This window comes from Calonectris borealis, chromosome 3 (genome assembly GCF_964195595.1).
Source record: "Calonectris borealis chromosome 3, bCalBor7.hap1.2, whole genome shotgun sequence".
NCBI lineage: Eukaryota > Metazoa > Chordata > Aves > Procellariiformes > Procellariidae > Calonectris > Calonectris borealis.
Genome location: NC_134314.1, coordinates 29,301,737 through 29,317,120, shown reverse-complemented (window position 1 = coordinate 29,317,120; position 15,384 = coordinate 29,301,737). Strand labels below are relative to the sequence as shown.

Sequence of the window (15,384 nt, the reverse complement as noted above, 5' to 3'; positions counted from 1 at the left end):
CAATATACTACTGCAGTGTGTAGCTACTTTGTTATACTTTCTTCAGTACAGGTATGTCTTGCAACATCTTGTACTCTCTCTTGGGACTAGATATATATGAAACATCAGCAGCATAATTTTGCTCATGTGCTAGGCTCTGAACTCCAGCTACAATTAAATATTCAGCAGGATACTCTGTCTCTAGCTAGACTCATGTAGCAGTTATGAAAGATTAATTCAGTGTTACGTTTCTTTTTAATGAAAGAGTTGAAGTGAGCATTTCTGTTGAAAATTTCAGATTTCAGGTTTAGAAATTATGATCTTTATTATGCTTTTTAAAGGGCACATAAGTGATCTATATCGAGTTATAATTTTTTATTGAAATCTTTCTTTTTCAGGATACCCGTCCCAGCATCTTAATTACAGTCCTCTTTGTGCTTTGTTGTCTTTACCTTGCCATTTCAAAATACATTGTACATATTTCTTAACTGGACATGCGGTAAATAACCTGTAGAAAAACTGAGGGCACTGCGTAACAGAATGATGCAGATTTGCAGATCTTGCTGTATATAATAGGTTTAATTAATTTAATTAATTGGTTTAATTTAATTTCTGTTTTGTCAATACTAAGATTTTAAATGATATGTGTATCTGAGGAAGGAATAGCAGCTTTGAGGCAATTTCTGATAGAATTCATTTATACGGCAATGTTCCAAAGGAGAGAGAGTAAAGCAGCAACACAGAAAGTTCCAATTTCTGTCCCTTGAAGGTCCTTTGTCTTTCCCCCCCCCCCGCCCCATCTTTCTCTTACAAAATTTACTTGCATTATTAATGAAGTTCATTCCCAGCACTGGTGTGGAATCTGAGGGGTAAACTCAATCAGCAAGTTTGAAGTCCTAATCCTTGTAAAGCCAGTGTGAATAACAGATGATATTAAGCAAGGCACAGTAGATGGTACCTGTTCAACAATTGCTGTAAATGTGACCTCATTGATTCTATCTGTGGTTTTCCCTCTGTATTTTACAGAGCATATTTATTGATTTAGGAAGAAGTCTTTGGTTTATGCCCATTAATGTTAGAATGATAGAAGAATGTGCAAAAAGATTTGGTGATTGGTGTGAACTGAAAGCCATTATCTGGTTTATTAGCAAATTAGGGATTTGTTTTTAATTATGATTCTGCTGCAAATATCACACACTATATTGTATAAATGGGGTTCTTTTCTGGATTTCATTAATAGATTTTACTCCAGCTGCACTCCCTAGAAATTTAGAAGGGAAATCATGACCAGGCCTGCACTTTCTTAGAACACAAGAGGATCAGCATCATATCTTTAAATAGATTTCCTGGACCTCCTCAGGAAGGAGAAGGAACGAGCAAGGCCCTGGTTCCATCTCACTGTTCGCTTGGTCTTCAACTTGGCTAAAAAGAGGTGTCACTTGTAATGCGTCCTGGAGAGTCACCCACCCGAGAAGCAGCAGGCACTGTAGCATTTTCGGACCCTTGCATGACAGTCAATGGCAGTTGCCTGTGGAAGGATGGAAAGACTGAAGGGTTGAAATTCAATAATCCTTTCTGTTTTGAAACACTAATTAGCTGTCGCACAGTTCTGCTGCCAGTGAACCGGCCACTGCAGCGGGCTCTTATTACCATGATCAGCAGGCAAAGAGCTGAATACAAAAGGAAGGAAGCTAAAGAAAAAGGAACGTCTGACTGAGACAAAGGTTGCAAAATAAGTAAAAATTGCCCAATGTTATGTATTTTGTATCAGTAAGAAAAGGAAATTCATCCGATGTCCTGTTTACTGAGCCAGCAGAAGCTTGCAGTGCTGGAGTTGATACCCTGCAGTCTTCGAGTGGGCCTATTTTATACCATTTAACAATTTTATATAGTAAACATAGCTTTGTTGCTTATGAGTCCTAAAGGGAGAGCTCCTTTCAGAAGTTGTTTAGTGGATATACAGAATATCTGAAGGCTACATTCAATGATGCTTATTGGTATTGGATTAAATCATCCCATCAAATGACTCCAGTGTAAATTTTGCATGCTAAGGTGCAATGTAAAGGGGAATTTGTGTTTTAAGTGCGTAAAGGTAGCCAGGGATGTCTGCCAAAAAAATATAAAGTATTTAAAAAATGCATTTTTTTATCTAATTTCAAGTTGTTTGAGATTGGTACCTTTTGTATGTGAAAGTCCATTTGCATCTTGTATACAAATATGTTCTTGGTGTCTGCTTTGTGTTTATGCCTTCTGTGCCTTTTGCGTTGTATTTTCTGTGTATATGTTCTTTATGGCCACCTTAACTACCCATATAAATTTGTCTGTCCCCATTTTATAGGTAGTTGTCCACTCCCACTGTATGTTTTTTTCAGCATGCAGGTGATAATGCAGAGCAATTCACCCAAATACTATCCATGTAATTTCTGTTTTGGGTGGCTTGGCAGCTCAGCCAAAATACAAAGTTTCAGCAAGTTTCACCTTTTGCATTTTAGGATTATAATGATGAAATTCGCCAGGAGCAGCTGAGAGAACTGTCGTATTTGAATGGTTCTGAGGATTCAGCACGTGGACGGGGCATTCGAGGAAGAGGGATCCGTGTGCCACCTGCAGCTCCTTCAAGGTGCGGTAACCTGAGCTATTATGCTAATACCTTTAGAAAGTGTAAACAGTGGTAAAACAAACATAGTTTAAAAAAAAAAATGAAGAAAATCACATAGCCATCATGGTCAGTAAATCAAAATGTTTTTCTTCTGATAACTTGTGTGGTCTATGTTGTGCCAGGTTCTCTGATCTGCAGTTCACAGGCTGCAGTGGGTGATATACAAGTATCAAACAACATATCAGAACTGATTATGAAGCCAGTGAAGGGATATTTCTAGGAAAGAATATTGTTATGCCAGCACAGAATTGATATTGTCAATACCATAAAATCATTGGTAAATAAAACAGTATAGTCAGAGAAGGCTACATAGTCTGGATGGAACTTAATTTGCCAAATAATTACGTCTTTTTGTGTGCATATTATATCTATAATATATATATTGCATTGTATATTATTTGTTGTATGGGTTATCAGTTCCATGTGAATTTCATTGGCATCATCTGAAAACATTGGTGTATGAATGTTTCCTGAATTCTTCCAAGTATTTTTTCATATATAGGTAACAGATAGCTCTGCTTGTTCATAAGGCCACTCTTTCAGACTCATTTTTCACTGTGAACCCTTAAGAAATTTGTTGCCTCAGGCATCTATGTTATGCCAATAGCATATTTATATTTAAGGTGGTGCAGTTGATACGCTTGAGAAAAGGGATGCCATCCAGAGGAACCTTGACAGGCTTGAGAAGTGGGCCCATGTGAATCTCTTGAAATTGAACAAGGCCAAGTGCAAGGTCCTACTCCCGGGTAGTCACCAGTGTCAGCCCAGACGGGAGATGAAGGGATTGAGAGCAGCCCTGTAGAGAAGGACTCGTGGATATTGGTAGGTGAAAAGCTGGACATGAGCCGGCAATGTGCACTCGCCGCCCAGAAGGCCAACTGTATCCTGGGCTGCATCAAAAGCAGTGTGGCCAGCAGGTCGAGGGAGATGATTCTGCCCCTCTACTCCGCTCTCACGAGACCCCACCTGGAGTCCTGCGTCCAATTCTGGCATCCCCAGAACAAGGAAGGCATGGACCTGCTCGAGCAGTTCCAGAGGAGGGCCACGAAAATGGTCAGAGGGCTGGAGCACCTCTCCTATGAAGAAAGGCTGAGAGAGTTGGGGTGGTTCAGCCTGGAGAAGAGAAGGTTCTGGGAAGACCTTCATGCAGCCTGTCAGTACTTAAAGGGGGCATGTAAGAAAGACGGAGAGAGACTTTTTACCAAGGGCTGTAGTGCCAGGACAGGGGGCAGTGGTTTAAAACTGAAAAAGAGTAGGTTTAGTTTGGACATAGGGAAGGAATTGTTTTCGATGAGGGTGGTGAGACACTGGAACAGGTTTCCCAAAGAAGTTGTGGATGCCCCATCTTGGAAGTGTTCAAGGTCAAGCTGGACAAAGCTTTGAGCAACTTGATCTAGTGAAAGATGTCCCTGCCCAAGGCAGGGGGTTTGGACTAGAGGATCTCTGAAGGTCCCTTCCAACCCAAACCATTCTGTGATTCTGTGATTTTAAAATTGGCTACTGAAACTTGTAATAAAGTAGTGAACATCACAAGCTAGTGCTATGGGTTTGGTTGTCTCAGCAGGGAATGAGCCACAGCTCATATTGCTGCGGGAGACCCGAGTTCCGTTCACAGCTCTGGGTCTGGGTGTCACGCATGGTTATACCCAGCACTCACAGTCTTCAGAAAGGGCAGCACACTCAGGAAACAAAACTCTCAGATTGCTTCCCTGATATATCCCCCTTCTAATTTGTCATATGGTGTAGTTACAAGAACCTCTTTTTAACCAGTAACAGCTTCTTCTGACTTACCAATTAGTACAGCAAGGTGGATATAGCATAAATAAATGGGAGGATGCTAAACCTCTCTGTGCTTGTCTGTATGCACTGTTCTCTCTGCACAATGGGGGAAAGCAGAATCCCATGCTACCCTTCCCTTGTGCTGAACTAAATGAGATGGGAAGAAGTGTTCCTACTCTCCTTTTATACTCTTGCTCTACTTTGCCTTGCAAGTTTCTGCCATCCTGCATCATTTTCTGCCAATCAGTTTCTCCCACCCACTAGTAAACACAAGAATGAGAGTGATGACTGCTCTTGTAAAATAGTTTGAGAGCAATAGAAAAAGTTCCTCACTTCTTCCTCTATAACTACTTTGGAGTAACTCTGCAACACTGTGAATTACACTAATCCAGAATTTCATTAGTACAAGCAACAAGAGGATCAGATGTAAAAGGCATTGGATGGCTTAAAAATAATGCCTTTCCATAATATGAGTTCTGCCTGAGATATTGCCTAAAAGTGCTTGATGTTGTGGCTGCCAAAACCCCAGAGTTATACAATACTTTAAATAGTAGTAAAATACAAGAACCTTTAAAATGGAGTAACACTTGCATGTCCTCCTTGCCGTACACGCCAAAATGATCACTCCTTTTTGCTCCCCGCAGGGGACGTGGGGGTGCGATTCCTCCGCCCCCGCCTGGACGGGGTGCCCAAGCACCCAGGGGAGCACCGGTGACCCGTGGAGCCCTCCCCGTCCCACCAGTGGCGAGGGGCGTGCCCACCCCTCGAGCAAGGGGCGCCCCGGCCGTCCCAGGCTACAGACCACCCCCGCCACCTGCACACGAGGCCTATGAAGAATATGTAAGTAACCACATACATTCATAACAGATGTGAGCCAAACTCTGTGGTGAACATCAAATACTTCTGAGTTGGAAGACTCCAGGCCAATAATCCCTCTGTCTCTACTACTTATCCCCTGCTGCTGAATTACAGTCTGGGTGGTGTAGCATGCCTGCAGACCTGTGTTTTGGGTGATGTGGGTTCGTAGAATTGTTCACAGCTTAGATTTGGATATGAGAAGGACGTGCTGGTTAGCTCTCAGGGCATCACGGAAGAGCAATACAGGTATTCTAAAGACTATATTATAACTAAAAGTCACTGGTTACTGTTGGCACGTTCTTAGGAATAACAGAGTATATCCTTTGTGAGAAAAAAGGGTTTTTTTTGTTCTTCTGAATCCTTTTTATTACATATAAATATATATATGTATATTTGTATTGAATATTGTGTTACAGAGACATAACAAATAGAAATCCAGGTAATTTTCATGAAAGCTGATACAATGATGCACATTTAGCAACGAGCAGTACTAACTGTCACCTTTTCTTACGAGATGTTAAAAATAATTGCACTGTAAACATCAAAGCTTTCAAGTCATCCTCATTAATGTTCCCTCCTGGAACTATCACCATAACAACAGATATCCAAGTAGAGGAGAAAATACCATCAAATATGATGTCTGACTTTTTCCAGCTGTGGCAAATCCAAGGGTAAGATGAACATCCCATCCACTCCGTCATCCTGTCACTAGGAGAACCATTGAGAAGATACAGTATAATTGAGAAGATGCAGTTTTATTCAATTAAAGGTCTTCCTAGAACTGAAGAAAGGAAATTGAAATAGAAATTAATCTTTGTTGGTAAAGCTTTACTCAACCATCTGTATTTGTAGAGTGGAGATTAGATCATGGCCACTTCAAATCAGGGACGTGCATTCTGTTATGCCAAGAGTCACAGCTGAACAACAGCTGCAAAAAAGGAGGGGAAGAAAGTCACTCTCTGTTATTATTTACCTCAACACAGTTTCCATCTTTAAATGAGATAAATCCTGCCAAAAAAGGAATTTAAAAAATATACTCCTCCTTGATAGATAGCATATTATCTGTTAGTATCAAAAGTTATGAGACCTTCCTTTCTGCGTCTTTTCCTAATCCATGAGTGACAAATTTCAAAACAGAACCCTTGTAATGTAAGATTAAGATTATAAATTAAGTAAATCTTTTTCTTTTTTTTTTTTCATCTACAGTACTGGTAAATGTCCCAGGGTGTTAAACAGTTTTTAAGGAACATTTCTTGCACTTTTTCTGGATGATAAATATATGGAAAGTAGAAGGAGATGTTGAGGCAACTGGATTATCAAGGTTGGGAAAACATTCAACCAATTCCACATTGTTTTGAAATGCCTACACTCTCAGGAGCACAAAATATACACACAATTGAAGGAGTCATTTTAGTTTGTAATAGATTATTCCAATAAAAACAAACAAATGTGTTTCTATTTTGCCTACTTAGATAGTAGCAAGAAACATCTTGCTTTGTAGGAGAAATTTAGATGTTTTGGAGATCCTTCTATCTCCTATGTCCTTTCAATATCTATATTCCACAGCTGGGAATATATGGGCTTCCCCTGACTTGCTGTCATCCACCAGTTTGCAATGAAAATCTCTTGCCATTTTGCAAAAACTTGTAAGTGCAATCTAAAACATCTTGGTATCTTATGGACTGAGATAATAATTAAAACTCTGTTGGTGTGCAAGTAGAAGGAAAAGTTCACTGTCATATATCTATATATGACTTTGTAAATGATATTTTAGGGGAAAACATTTTTAATTTTGCAGGAAATAATCAACACGGTTTTTCTTTCCAAATAAACCATTATGTCACATATTTGATGGGATACTAAAAGCAAGTGGATCTATTTGTTGACCAGGAACAAATGTCATGTGTAATTGCTGTTCTTTCACACTGAATCCTAGAGATGAAAAACTAATTTATAATGAATAATTTATCCAATTTATTTTGTCTCATTTTCTGCTTGTAGGCAACCCACAAGCATATTACAATTTCTTATGTGTTTATGTTTTTCATTTTTGACTACAGTATTTCACTCCAATTTATGCCTACTATATGCAAGCACCATTGCTTTGATTAGTTGTGCACATGAATGCAATGTCATTGATTGTGAGTATCCATATTTTTGATTTTTCTTTGCTATGATAGAATATAGTCATTTGAATGCTGAGCTGAAAGTGAACTCAAGAAATAGAATAGAATGGCTGCAGCAGATTTTTTTTAAATGTTTAAACAGCATTTTCTGAAAAAAATCTTTAGATATTTGCTCAGCACTACTAATCAGAGATTGTATTGACTGTTTGGCCTTGAAACATCTAACTGTTCAAACAGGTTTGGATGAGCATTTAAAAGTTTGGATCACTCCTTTGCAATTATCCAGTATCTAAATATTTTGAGGTTTCCTGATGGCCTTTGTGAGAGTCCATAAAATCAAATGTCGAAAGGTTTCTCAAGAAAAGTGAAGTCTTGTTGTTATAGTGAATATATTCACATTCAACGTTTTGAATGTCAAGCCCAACCAAAGGGAGAATAATTTGGAACGACTTTCAGAAACGAAGAGGACTAGAGAGCGAAGGGGGGGTGACACCTCACATCTTTTTCTTTATTTGTTTTTGAAACAGATATATAGCTTTTATTGGGTGCAGCATAGATAGTATCTCAGAGGAACTTCAGAAGACTACCCACAGGAAGAGGAGGTACAGACATTAAAAGATACACGCAAAAGGAGAGAAATAGTTACTACGTGAGCATTCCTCACTTTAAAAACAGCTCATTGCGTGTGAATTTAGATGGAGAGCTTAACTAACATTGGACATTAGGAAAAATTTCTTTACTGAAAGAGTGGTCAGGCCTTGGAACAGGCTGCCCAAGGAAGTGGTTGAGTCACCATCCCTGGAAGTATTTAAAAGACGTGTAGATGAGGCACTTAGGGACATGGTTTAGTGGCCATGGTGGTGTTGGGTTGACGGTTGGACTCGATGATCTTAGAGGTCTTTTCCAACCTTAATGATTCCATGATTCTATGATTCTATGATTCTAACAGCTGCTGTGCAGCTTCTGGGATCAGAGAGGCAGTCCTGGGTTTGTAACCTGGTGAATAAGAGTGCTGTTCAAAGTGACTAACCTTAGTTCAGTGTGACCAATCTGTACATGCTCCTCTTCTGCTGAAGGAGAGGTCTGCTAAAGTGTGGTTCAGAGCAGAAGCTTGAACTGGTCATTGTGAACCTTCCTCAGAAGCAGCTTCTTTCACAAAGCTGAACTTAGCCCTTTGTCATTACTTTCTGAGGTATAATTTTACACCTCTAATCCACAAACACCACCATACTGAAGATGTCCCTAGCTGCTGAAAAGGATTCAAAACTTCATTAAAAAACAGCCTTCTGGACCTCAGGTTCTGTTGTGGTTTTTTTTTATTGAAAACCACACAGTGTGGTTCCCCATTAAATGCATTATAGATCATTCTCCTACTCCTTCTGCAAATGCAGTACACAAATTAATTTGAATTATTGCTCAATTCTTCTTTCCATGTGTAGCAATACATGCCATGACCAGTTGGCAGCAATGGCTCAGTCTGGAACTTTTCAGGAGCACTGACTTACCACTGAGCCGTGTTGTTCTCCCAGGGTGCTTGAAGAACCTGCAGTGGATGATAGGGAGGACAGCCATGCCAGCAGGCTCCTCAGTTAGAACTAATGACAAGATGGCTGTTTGGGATTTATCCAACAAATTTTGTAAATTAAGTTCATATTCTACATTGCATTGGGCAGAGATGTTTTGAGTAGAGAGAACGGTACTGGAATTGCATTTTAATTGCCTCTTTTAAACTTACATCTTGCACAGTTGCGGTCTGAGGTATAGTTTTGTCTGTTAGACAGCTGATGTCCCATCTACAAATCTTACAGTGTTTCTATATCAGTGCACCAAGATAGGAGATGGTAAATTAAAATGAGTTTAAATGTTGTTTCAGTCCTGCATCATCACCTTTATTGACAAGGACAATGGTAAGATTGATTTTGTGCCATTTTTTCATTACAAAAATTAACTGGTATCGTCTTTACAGATTGAAGGGAGACTTCTGGAGTCTTTTCTCCACAAGAATAAGCAACTTTAAAGGCTAAGGTCTTGTTGGCAACTTATGAAATAGGCAATAGACATGGCTGTTTGAGGTTTATGATTTATACAGAAGTGAAGAGTGAGAAGTGCTTGAGTAGATCTTCTGCTGGAAGGAACATCCTACTGAGGCAATAAAGCCAATGTTCAGCACAATATATTTTAATCTGAGCATCCAGACTTTTTCACTCAAGATTAAAGCTAAATATCTGAAGGGTGCTTAACCCAAATATAAGCCAAAAATACCGTTGCTTTCAGATCCTGTTTTGGAAGGCATTTGACTCTGGAGCTATATTTTTGCCTTCTGAATCAGAAGCTAGTAATGAGCTGTGCAGTGATATTTTTCTTTACATGTTTTAAGAGCTATGGTGAGCCTTCCTAAGAGGTCTAATGCAAGTCTAGAAATGACTTAGCACTTGTTCCCTTACCCCAGATGCAAAGAATTACCAAAACAGAATAAAGTTGGGACTAACATACACATTGCTTTTATATTTTACTTGCACTTGCATTTTTACTGCTGGATGAGAAAGGAGGCTTTTTACTCCCAGATAAGAAAGGGACTTTTGCACAGAAAGCCACTCATCTTAATATGAATACTTGGATGAGCTTCTTGTATTTACAAAGAAATATATAATTTGTTTGCAAGAAATAGGCCAGTTTGTCGAGACACTGAGAAGCTGGTACAGCTCCTAGTCTAGGACAGCCAGATTAAAGAGCAATTTTAAATGCAAATATTCTTTCTCGCCTCTCATTCACAAACCAGCCAAACATGGCTTCTTGTTATCTTCTGGAATAAGTGAAGAGCAATGCTTTTAAAAAGTCACTGGAAAAGAACCACACAATAGGATAGATTGTGCTTTTAATGTCATGCTGTTCTTCCTCTCATTTGAAGCTATTTAAAACAAAAGCAAATGCCACATTCAACTGTTTATTCTAAACTCAATTGTTATTTACATTTTTCAATAGTTTTCAAACAAACTGAAACAACTATGCTCATGTTTACTCAGTGCCAACCTAGACAATGAAAACACTGACAATAAGAGGCATTTTGTCACACTTTAACATTTTAAAAAGAACAATCGACATGTACATATGACTGTGATCCCCAAAATTGTGGTTGCGGAGGCTTTGTTTAATATTTTAAACTGGAACTGGTAGGACTTTTAAATCCATTCTATCTGCCACTTCTGACTGTAGATGGAAACCGTGTATAAAGACCTGCAGTTCCTCTTCATGGCATGTTTGTGCCTGTGTTAGTGCTTTAATGAATATGTTGAAGTGAGCAATTCATACGTGATTCTGCTACTTTTGAAGTCCATTCCTATAATCCCAGTAGGACATTCTCAGTGAGGGTGAGGCCCGGACAACTAAGATGACTTGTTCCAAACCTTAAAATAGTGAAATATATTGTATATAAAGATAGTCAAAGGGGATTGTTTTCATTTTTTTTCTAAATTGGTATTTCCCAGTTTTAAGATGTACCACTCATTTATTTCTGTGCCTCTTTTGGATGAAAAAAAATCAATGAAGAATGTACTGAGACTAAAGAGCATTTGAATAAAGCTGGAATTATAGACATGGGAATCTGCATGGCTGAACAACATATTGATTAAATATGGTTGATTACCTATTTATGCCCAAGGCACTTAGAAAAAGAGCTAAGCTATATTGAACTTAGATCTGCTGTGACTTGAAAAATCAAATTTTATTTTTACCATAATAAAGATAAACAGGATAATGTTTATATTATCTGAAAGACCCTATTGAGCTTTATAAGAATACTGTGAATGATGGTCTCATGAAGGTAGAGTGGATTTTTCTGTTAGTTATTCAAACCTTGGAGAATTTGGTCCATCAATACTATAAATATATTTCTTGCGAAAAAATCCAGCAACATAAATACAGAATTAAAGTAGTAGCAACTTTTTCTTGTTTTTCTAAGAGCAAAAACCACAGTCAGCATTAAACCTTCAGTGTCTGGGAACGTGCAGTTCTAGAGTTTTTTGCTTACCTATGCAAACTGTAGTTTGGGTCTTATTCTTATAGATGGTATCTGAATAAATCAAGCTTGCCCCATGAAACGAAAGGAATTGTCCTGAGAGCAATGCATCAACAAATGTGAATACTGCTTTCAGATTGATCACTGCTATGAGTTTCTCACAAATTGACAATGTGCTCTAAAGCAGACTTTATTATATTGTTTTCTTGATTTGTTTTGATTTGATTGTAATAATCATAGTTATTCAATGGACTAAACTTTACTTATAAAATACATAGAACTCTAACATCTACTTATAAATGTTGCAGAAAGATTTTGTGGAGGATAAGCTCTTCTGTTGTCCTCTTCATGCTCTCCTTACTTGGCAAAAATAATTCTCTCCTTGACATTAGTTACCAAGTTTTCAGTTCAAAATTATTTTATATGCTAGACAGAGTATAAAAGAAAATGCTGATGCAGCTGTACATGTTTTAGTATTATACATGATGTTAATACAACTGCAACCTAATAAATATTTATATTTGTTATATAGAGATCTAAGTGAAGGGCATCTCTCAGCTGATCATCCAGCCTTCATATGGTCCTTAAATATTCATAGTGTGTGCGGTTAGATTCATAAGATCCTACATAAAAAATATATGGAGTATTCTCCATAGAGAGAGAATTTGTCTGCATCATGCAGTGCACCATTTGATCATTAAACAGTGTGATTGTTCAGGAGCCTGTTACCAAAACTACTTGTCTACTGTCACTTGGATCTGTCACAACTTGTCACTTGGCTATTTATCTGATGGAGAACAGTCTTGGTTGGTACAAAATAACTCTATAGGCATTTGCTGGCTAAACATTATCATGTGACTGTATCTCCACCCATGTTATCCTTTTTATGACAGGTTGCAAAGGTGAGTTATAAACTTATTTTTTTGTACAAACTCATACAAACTTAGAGAATTGCTGTTAAAGACTTGGGACAAGTCTGATTTGATTAGAGCTGATTTGATTGTTGAGAGTTCGGTTACTGTGTGAATTCAGCTCAGATGGAAGGCTTGGGTTTTCTCTTCACTTCTCAAAGTTTCTTATCCAGATTTAGTCCACTGAGGTACTAAAAAGTTAAATAATTTTGGACTGCAAGGTTCATCGTGACTGGTGAGTTCCAGGGGAGCCAGACACATATAAACCCAGTGGTAATGAGAAAAGCTGAGCGCAGGCTGCTATTTCCTGCAGCCTGATAAGCGCAGAGACTTCAGCTGTGCCAGGCAATTACAGAAGCCTCGAGCTCTGGTTTCAGGAAAGGCTCTGGGTGATAAGATGCCATGGCACTTAACATTATCACACCAGCCTTGCCTCCAGCATACCAGTCTTACTCATGTGTTTTTCGGTCTAGCCTTTTGGTAAACTCACATTAGTGACTTTTTATTATAATAGATAAACAGAGTGCTCTTTATACCAACAGATTTCATGTACAGCTAACGGAGTACTTCTGTTTTGCGTATTATCTTTATTTATTAGGAATTTTCACTGTAGCTAAAACATGAGCTTTATTAATATAGTAAAATGCACAGTTTAGGAACTGTTTTGTATTAATTGAAAACTTTTATGGATTGTTCCGAAAGAGTATTTTAGTTTTACTGGAATTTTAAGGGCATGTATTTAAAAAATACTGCCTGTTGCAGGAAGCTTTCGTCAGAGTTCATCTATGTTCTTCTCTTCGGTACATTTGTGACATTGTCGTCATGCAAAAAATACTTCTGCATGAAACTGCAGAGATACATATTTAGCAACTGCACTTAAAATCAACAACAAACATTACAGAGCGCAGTTCTGTTTCATTCTCTGGCTGATGGCCCTTTTAGCCAGTTGCCTCTATCCATACACTTAATGCTTACTCAGGATAATTGAAAAAGAGGATTTGTGTTTGGTACAATCAAAGGCCTGAAAAGTAGTCTTACATGCCTGTAATCTTTTTTCCCTCATTATGTTCAGTGCATTTGCAACTCTGAATTTCAGTTATACATAGGAAGAAAAAGGTTTGTGCTAGATGAATTATCTCGTGTATTTGGGTGCAGAAGCACCTGTCCAGCAGTATGACTGTTCTTTCAGGGCATTTAAGGGAGGATCAAATACATACGTGAGCCTAGATTTTCATACACATAGGAATGCATATATTTACCCTGTGTGTATATTGTTATAGACAAAGCTGGCTCAGGCTGTGCCTTGGATGCAGGCCATCTGCAGACACACGGCAGCAATTGCTTCCCCAGAGGCAGCACATGAATGTCCCGTTATCTACTGCTTTTGGAAGCAGAAGGGTTTATGACTCTCCAACTGCCTTAGCATTTCCAGTAAATCTTTGCTTGGGTATAGAGATACATGCTTACATTCTGATACGGATATGCGTATATGTTATCCATGGCCACAGCACAGAAAAATATGGTCCATTTGTTCCAGCACGTCTGTTTATAAGGACTTTATATTGCGCAGAGCTCCTCTGCAGCCAGCAATGTGCATGAGTAACTGTGTAAGGAATCAGTCTGAAGGGTCAGAGAAATAAAATTTAAAGTGTATATTTTCTTTTCTAATAATACAGTTTTGGAAAAAAAATGTAAATGTAGAAAATAAATATAGAAAGAAAAAAGATACTAACAAGTATTTAAAAGAGTAGTTTTACTTGCATAATCAGAAGGACTGGATGAAGTACACATTTTTTTTCCCATCTTTAACTTCTTTAGCAAGGGTGGTATTAAAGTGACTGGGACATTCATATGAATACCTCTTTGTCAGATAAATGGGTCAATGCTGTTCTCAGATGTGCTCATTTTTAAAACAATCAGATCAGTTATATTTGTCAAAGGTGCAGACTTAGACTCTTTAAACTGTAGCAAAAATGTTGAGAAAATTGATCTTGTTATGAAACACAATACCTCGAGTTTGACCTATAGAGCTCTTAGAGAGTATAGCAATCACTTGAAGAGGGAGATGCTGTATAATGGCTCCGGGACAATAAACTAGAAGACTAGAGATGAAAAATGTTCTTTCTCCGTAGAGACCTGTTTTTTTCCTGTTGAAATTATGGTTGCCTGCATTTTAATAGCTTCTACTGGCGTTATAAGTGCTGTTACTCATAGACAGCTAATAGCTCTCTTTGACTACCTGCTGTTGTTTTGTAGCTCTTGGTACAGTGTAAAAATCTGTGGAGTGCAACATCTGAAATCATAAAGAGTGCAATGTTTGTTAAGTGAAATTGGATAAGTAAATACTTCTTAGATATTAGTATCGTAAAAATACATTAGTATCCCAAGGACGCTCTTGCAAACATACTCCTGTACTACCTTATGCAATACAATAAAACCGCATTTAAATATTTCTCAAAATCAGTATATCTGTCCAAGTGGACTACGTAACATTACATATCAGTTCCTAACAAGGTGCGTTAGCTGTAGCCTTGGTGTTCATACTGTCCTCCAACTCTTCTGGGCCAATTAGTGAGTTTCTGTAATGAAAATATTAATAATCCTTTAGATAACATACTAGCAGCAATTCTTTTGATCACTAAATGTCTGTCAGATGCAAATTATTTAAGTCTGAATGAGGACACAGCAGCTTTAAGGCTAGAAACCCCATATCCTGTTATCTTTTATTTGGACTTTCCAGTCCCTGATTGTTGTCTCTTGCTGTACAACCCTTGCAACGTCGGACATCCAAATTTTTAGAAAGCTGAAGTTAAAAAAAAAACAACCGGGTATCCCAAAAGTGAGTCTTATTTTGGCACAATATATAAATTCATGTACTGTACTGAAGTATTTTAATATTTTAGTTTCCCTGTATTAAAATCACACAGCTTTTCACAGTTTCCTTTCTTAGGTATTTTTCAAAAACCTCTCTAAATAAGTTGTTAACACTTTTTAGTAATCTTTCTGAGGACTAAATTATAAAATGAGCAAGTATACATTTGAACTATACACATTTGG

At 38.0% G+C, this 15,384-nt stretch overlaps 1 protein-coding gene across 2 annotated transcripts in view; it reads left to right on the top strand.

Annotated features, from left to right (window-relative positions):
- KHDRBS2 (KH RNA binding domain containing, signal transduction associated 2) overlaps positions 1-15,384 on the top strand; it is a 373,561-nt gene that overhangs the window by 253,057 nt on the left and 105,120 nt on the right. For both annotated transcript variants that reach the window (XR_012672902.1, XM_075145263.1), the window contains exons 5-6: positions 2,472-2,599; positions 5,062-5,257. Coding sequence is in view for 1 of the 2 variants with exons in the window: in XM_075145263.1 (XP_075001364.1) it covers positions 2,472-2,599; positions 5,062-5,257 (324 nt within the window). In the remaining variant the exon portion in view is untranslated. The remainder of the gene's footprint in view (positions 1-2,471; positions 2,600-5,061; positions 5,258-15,384) is intronic.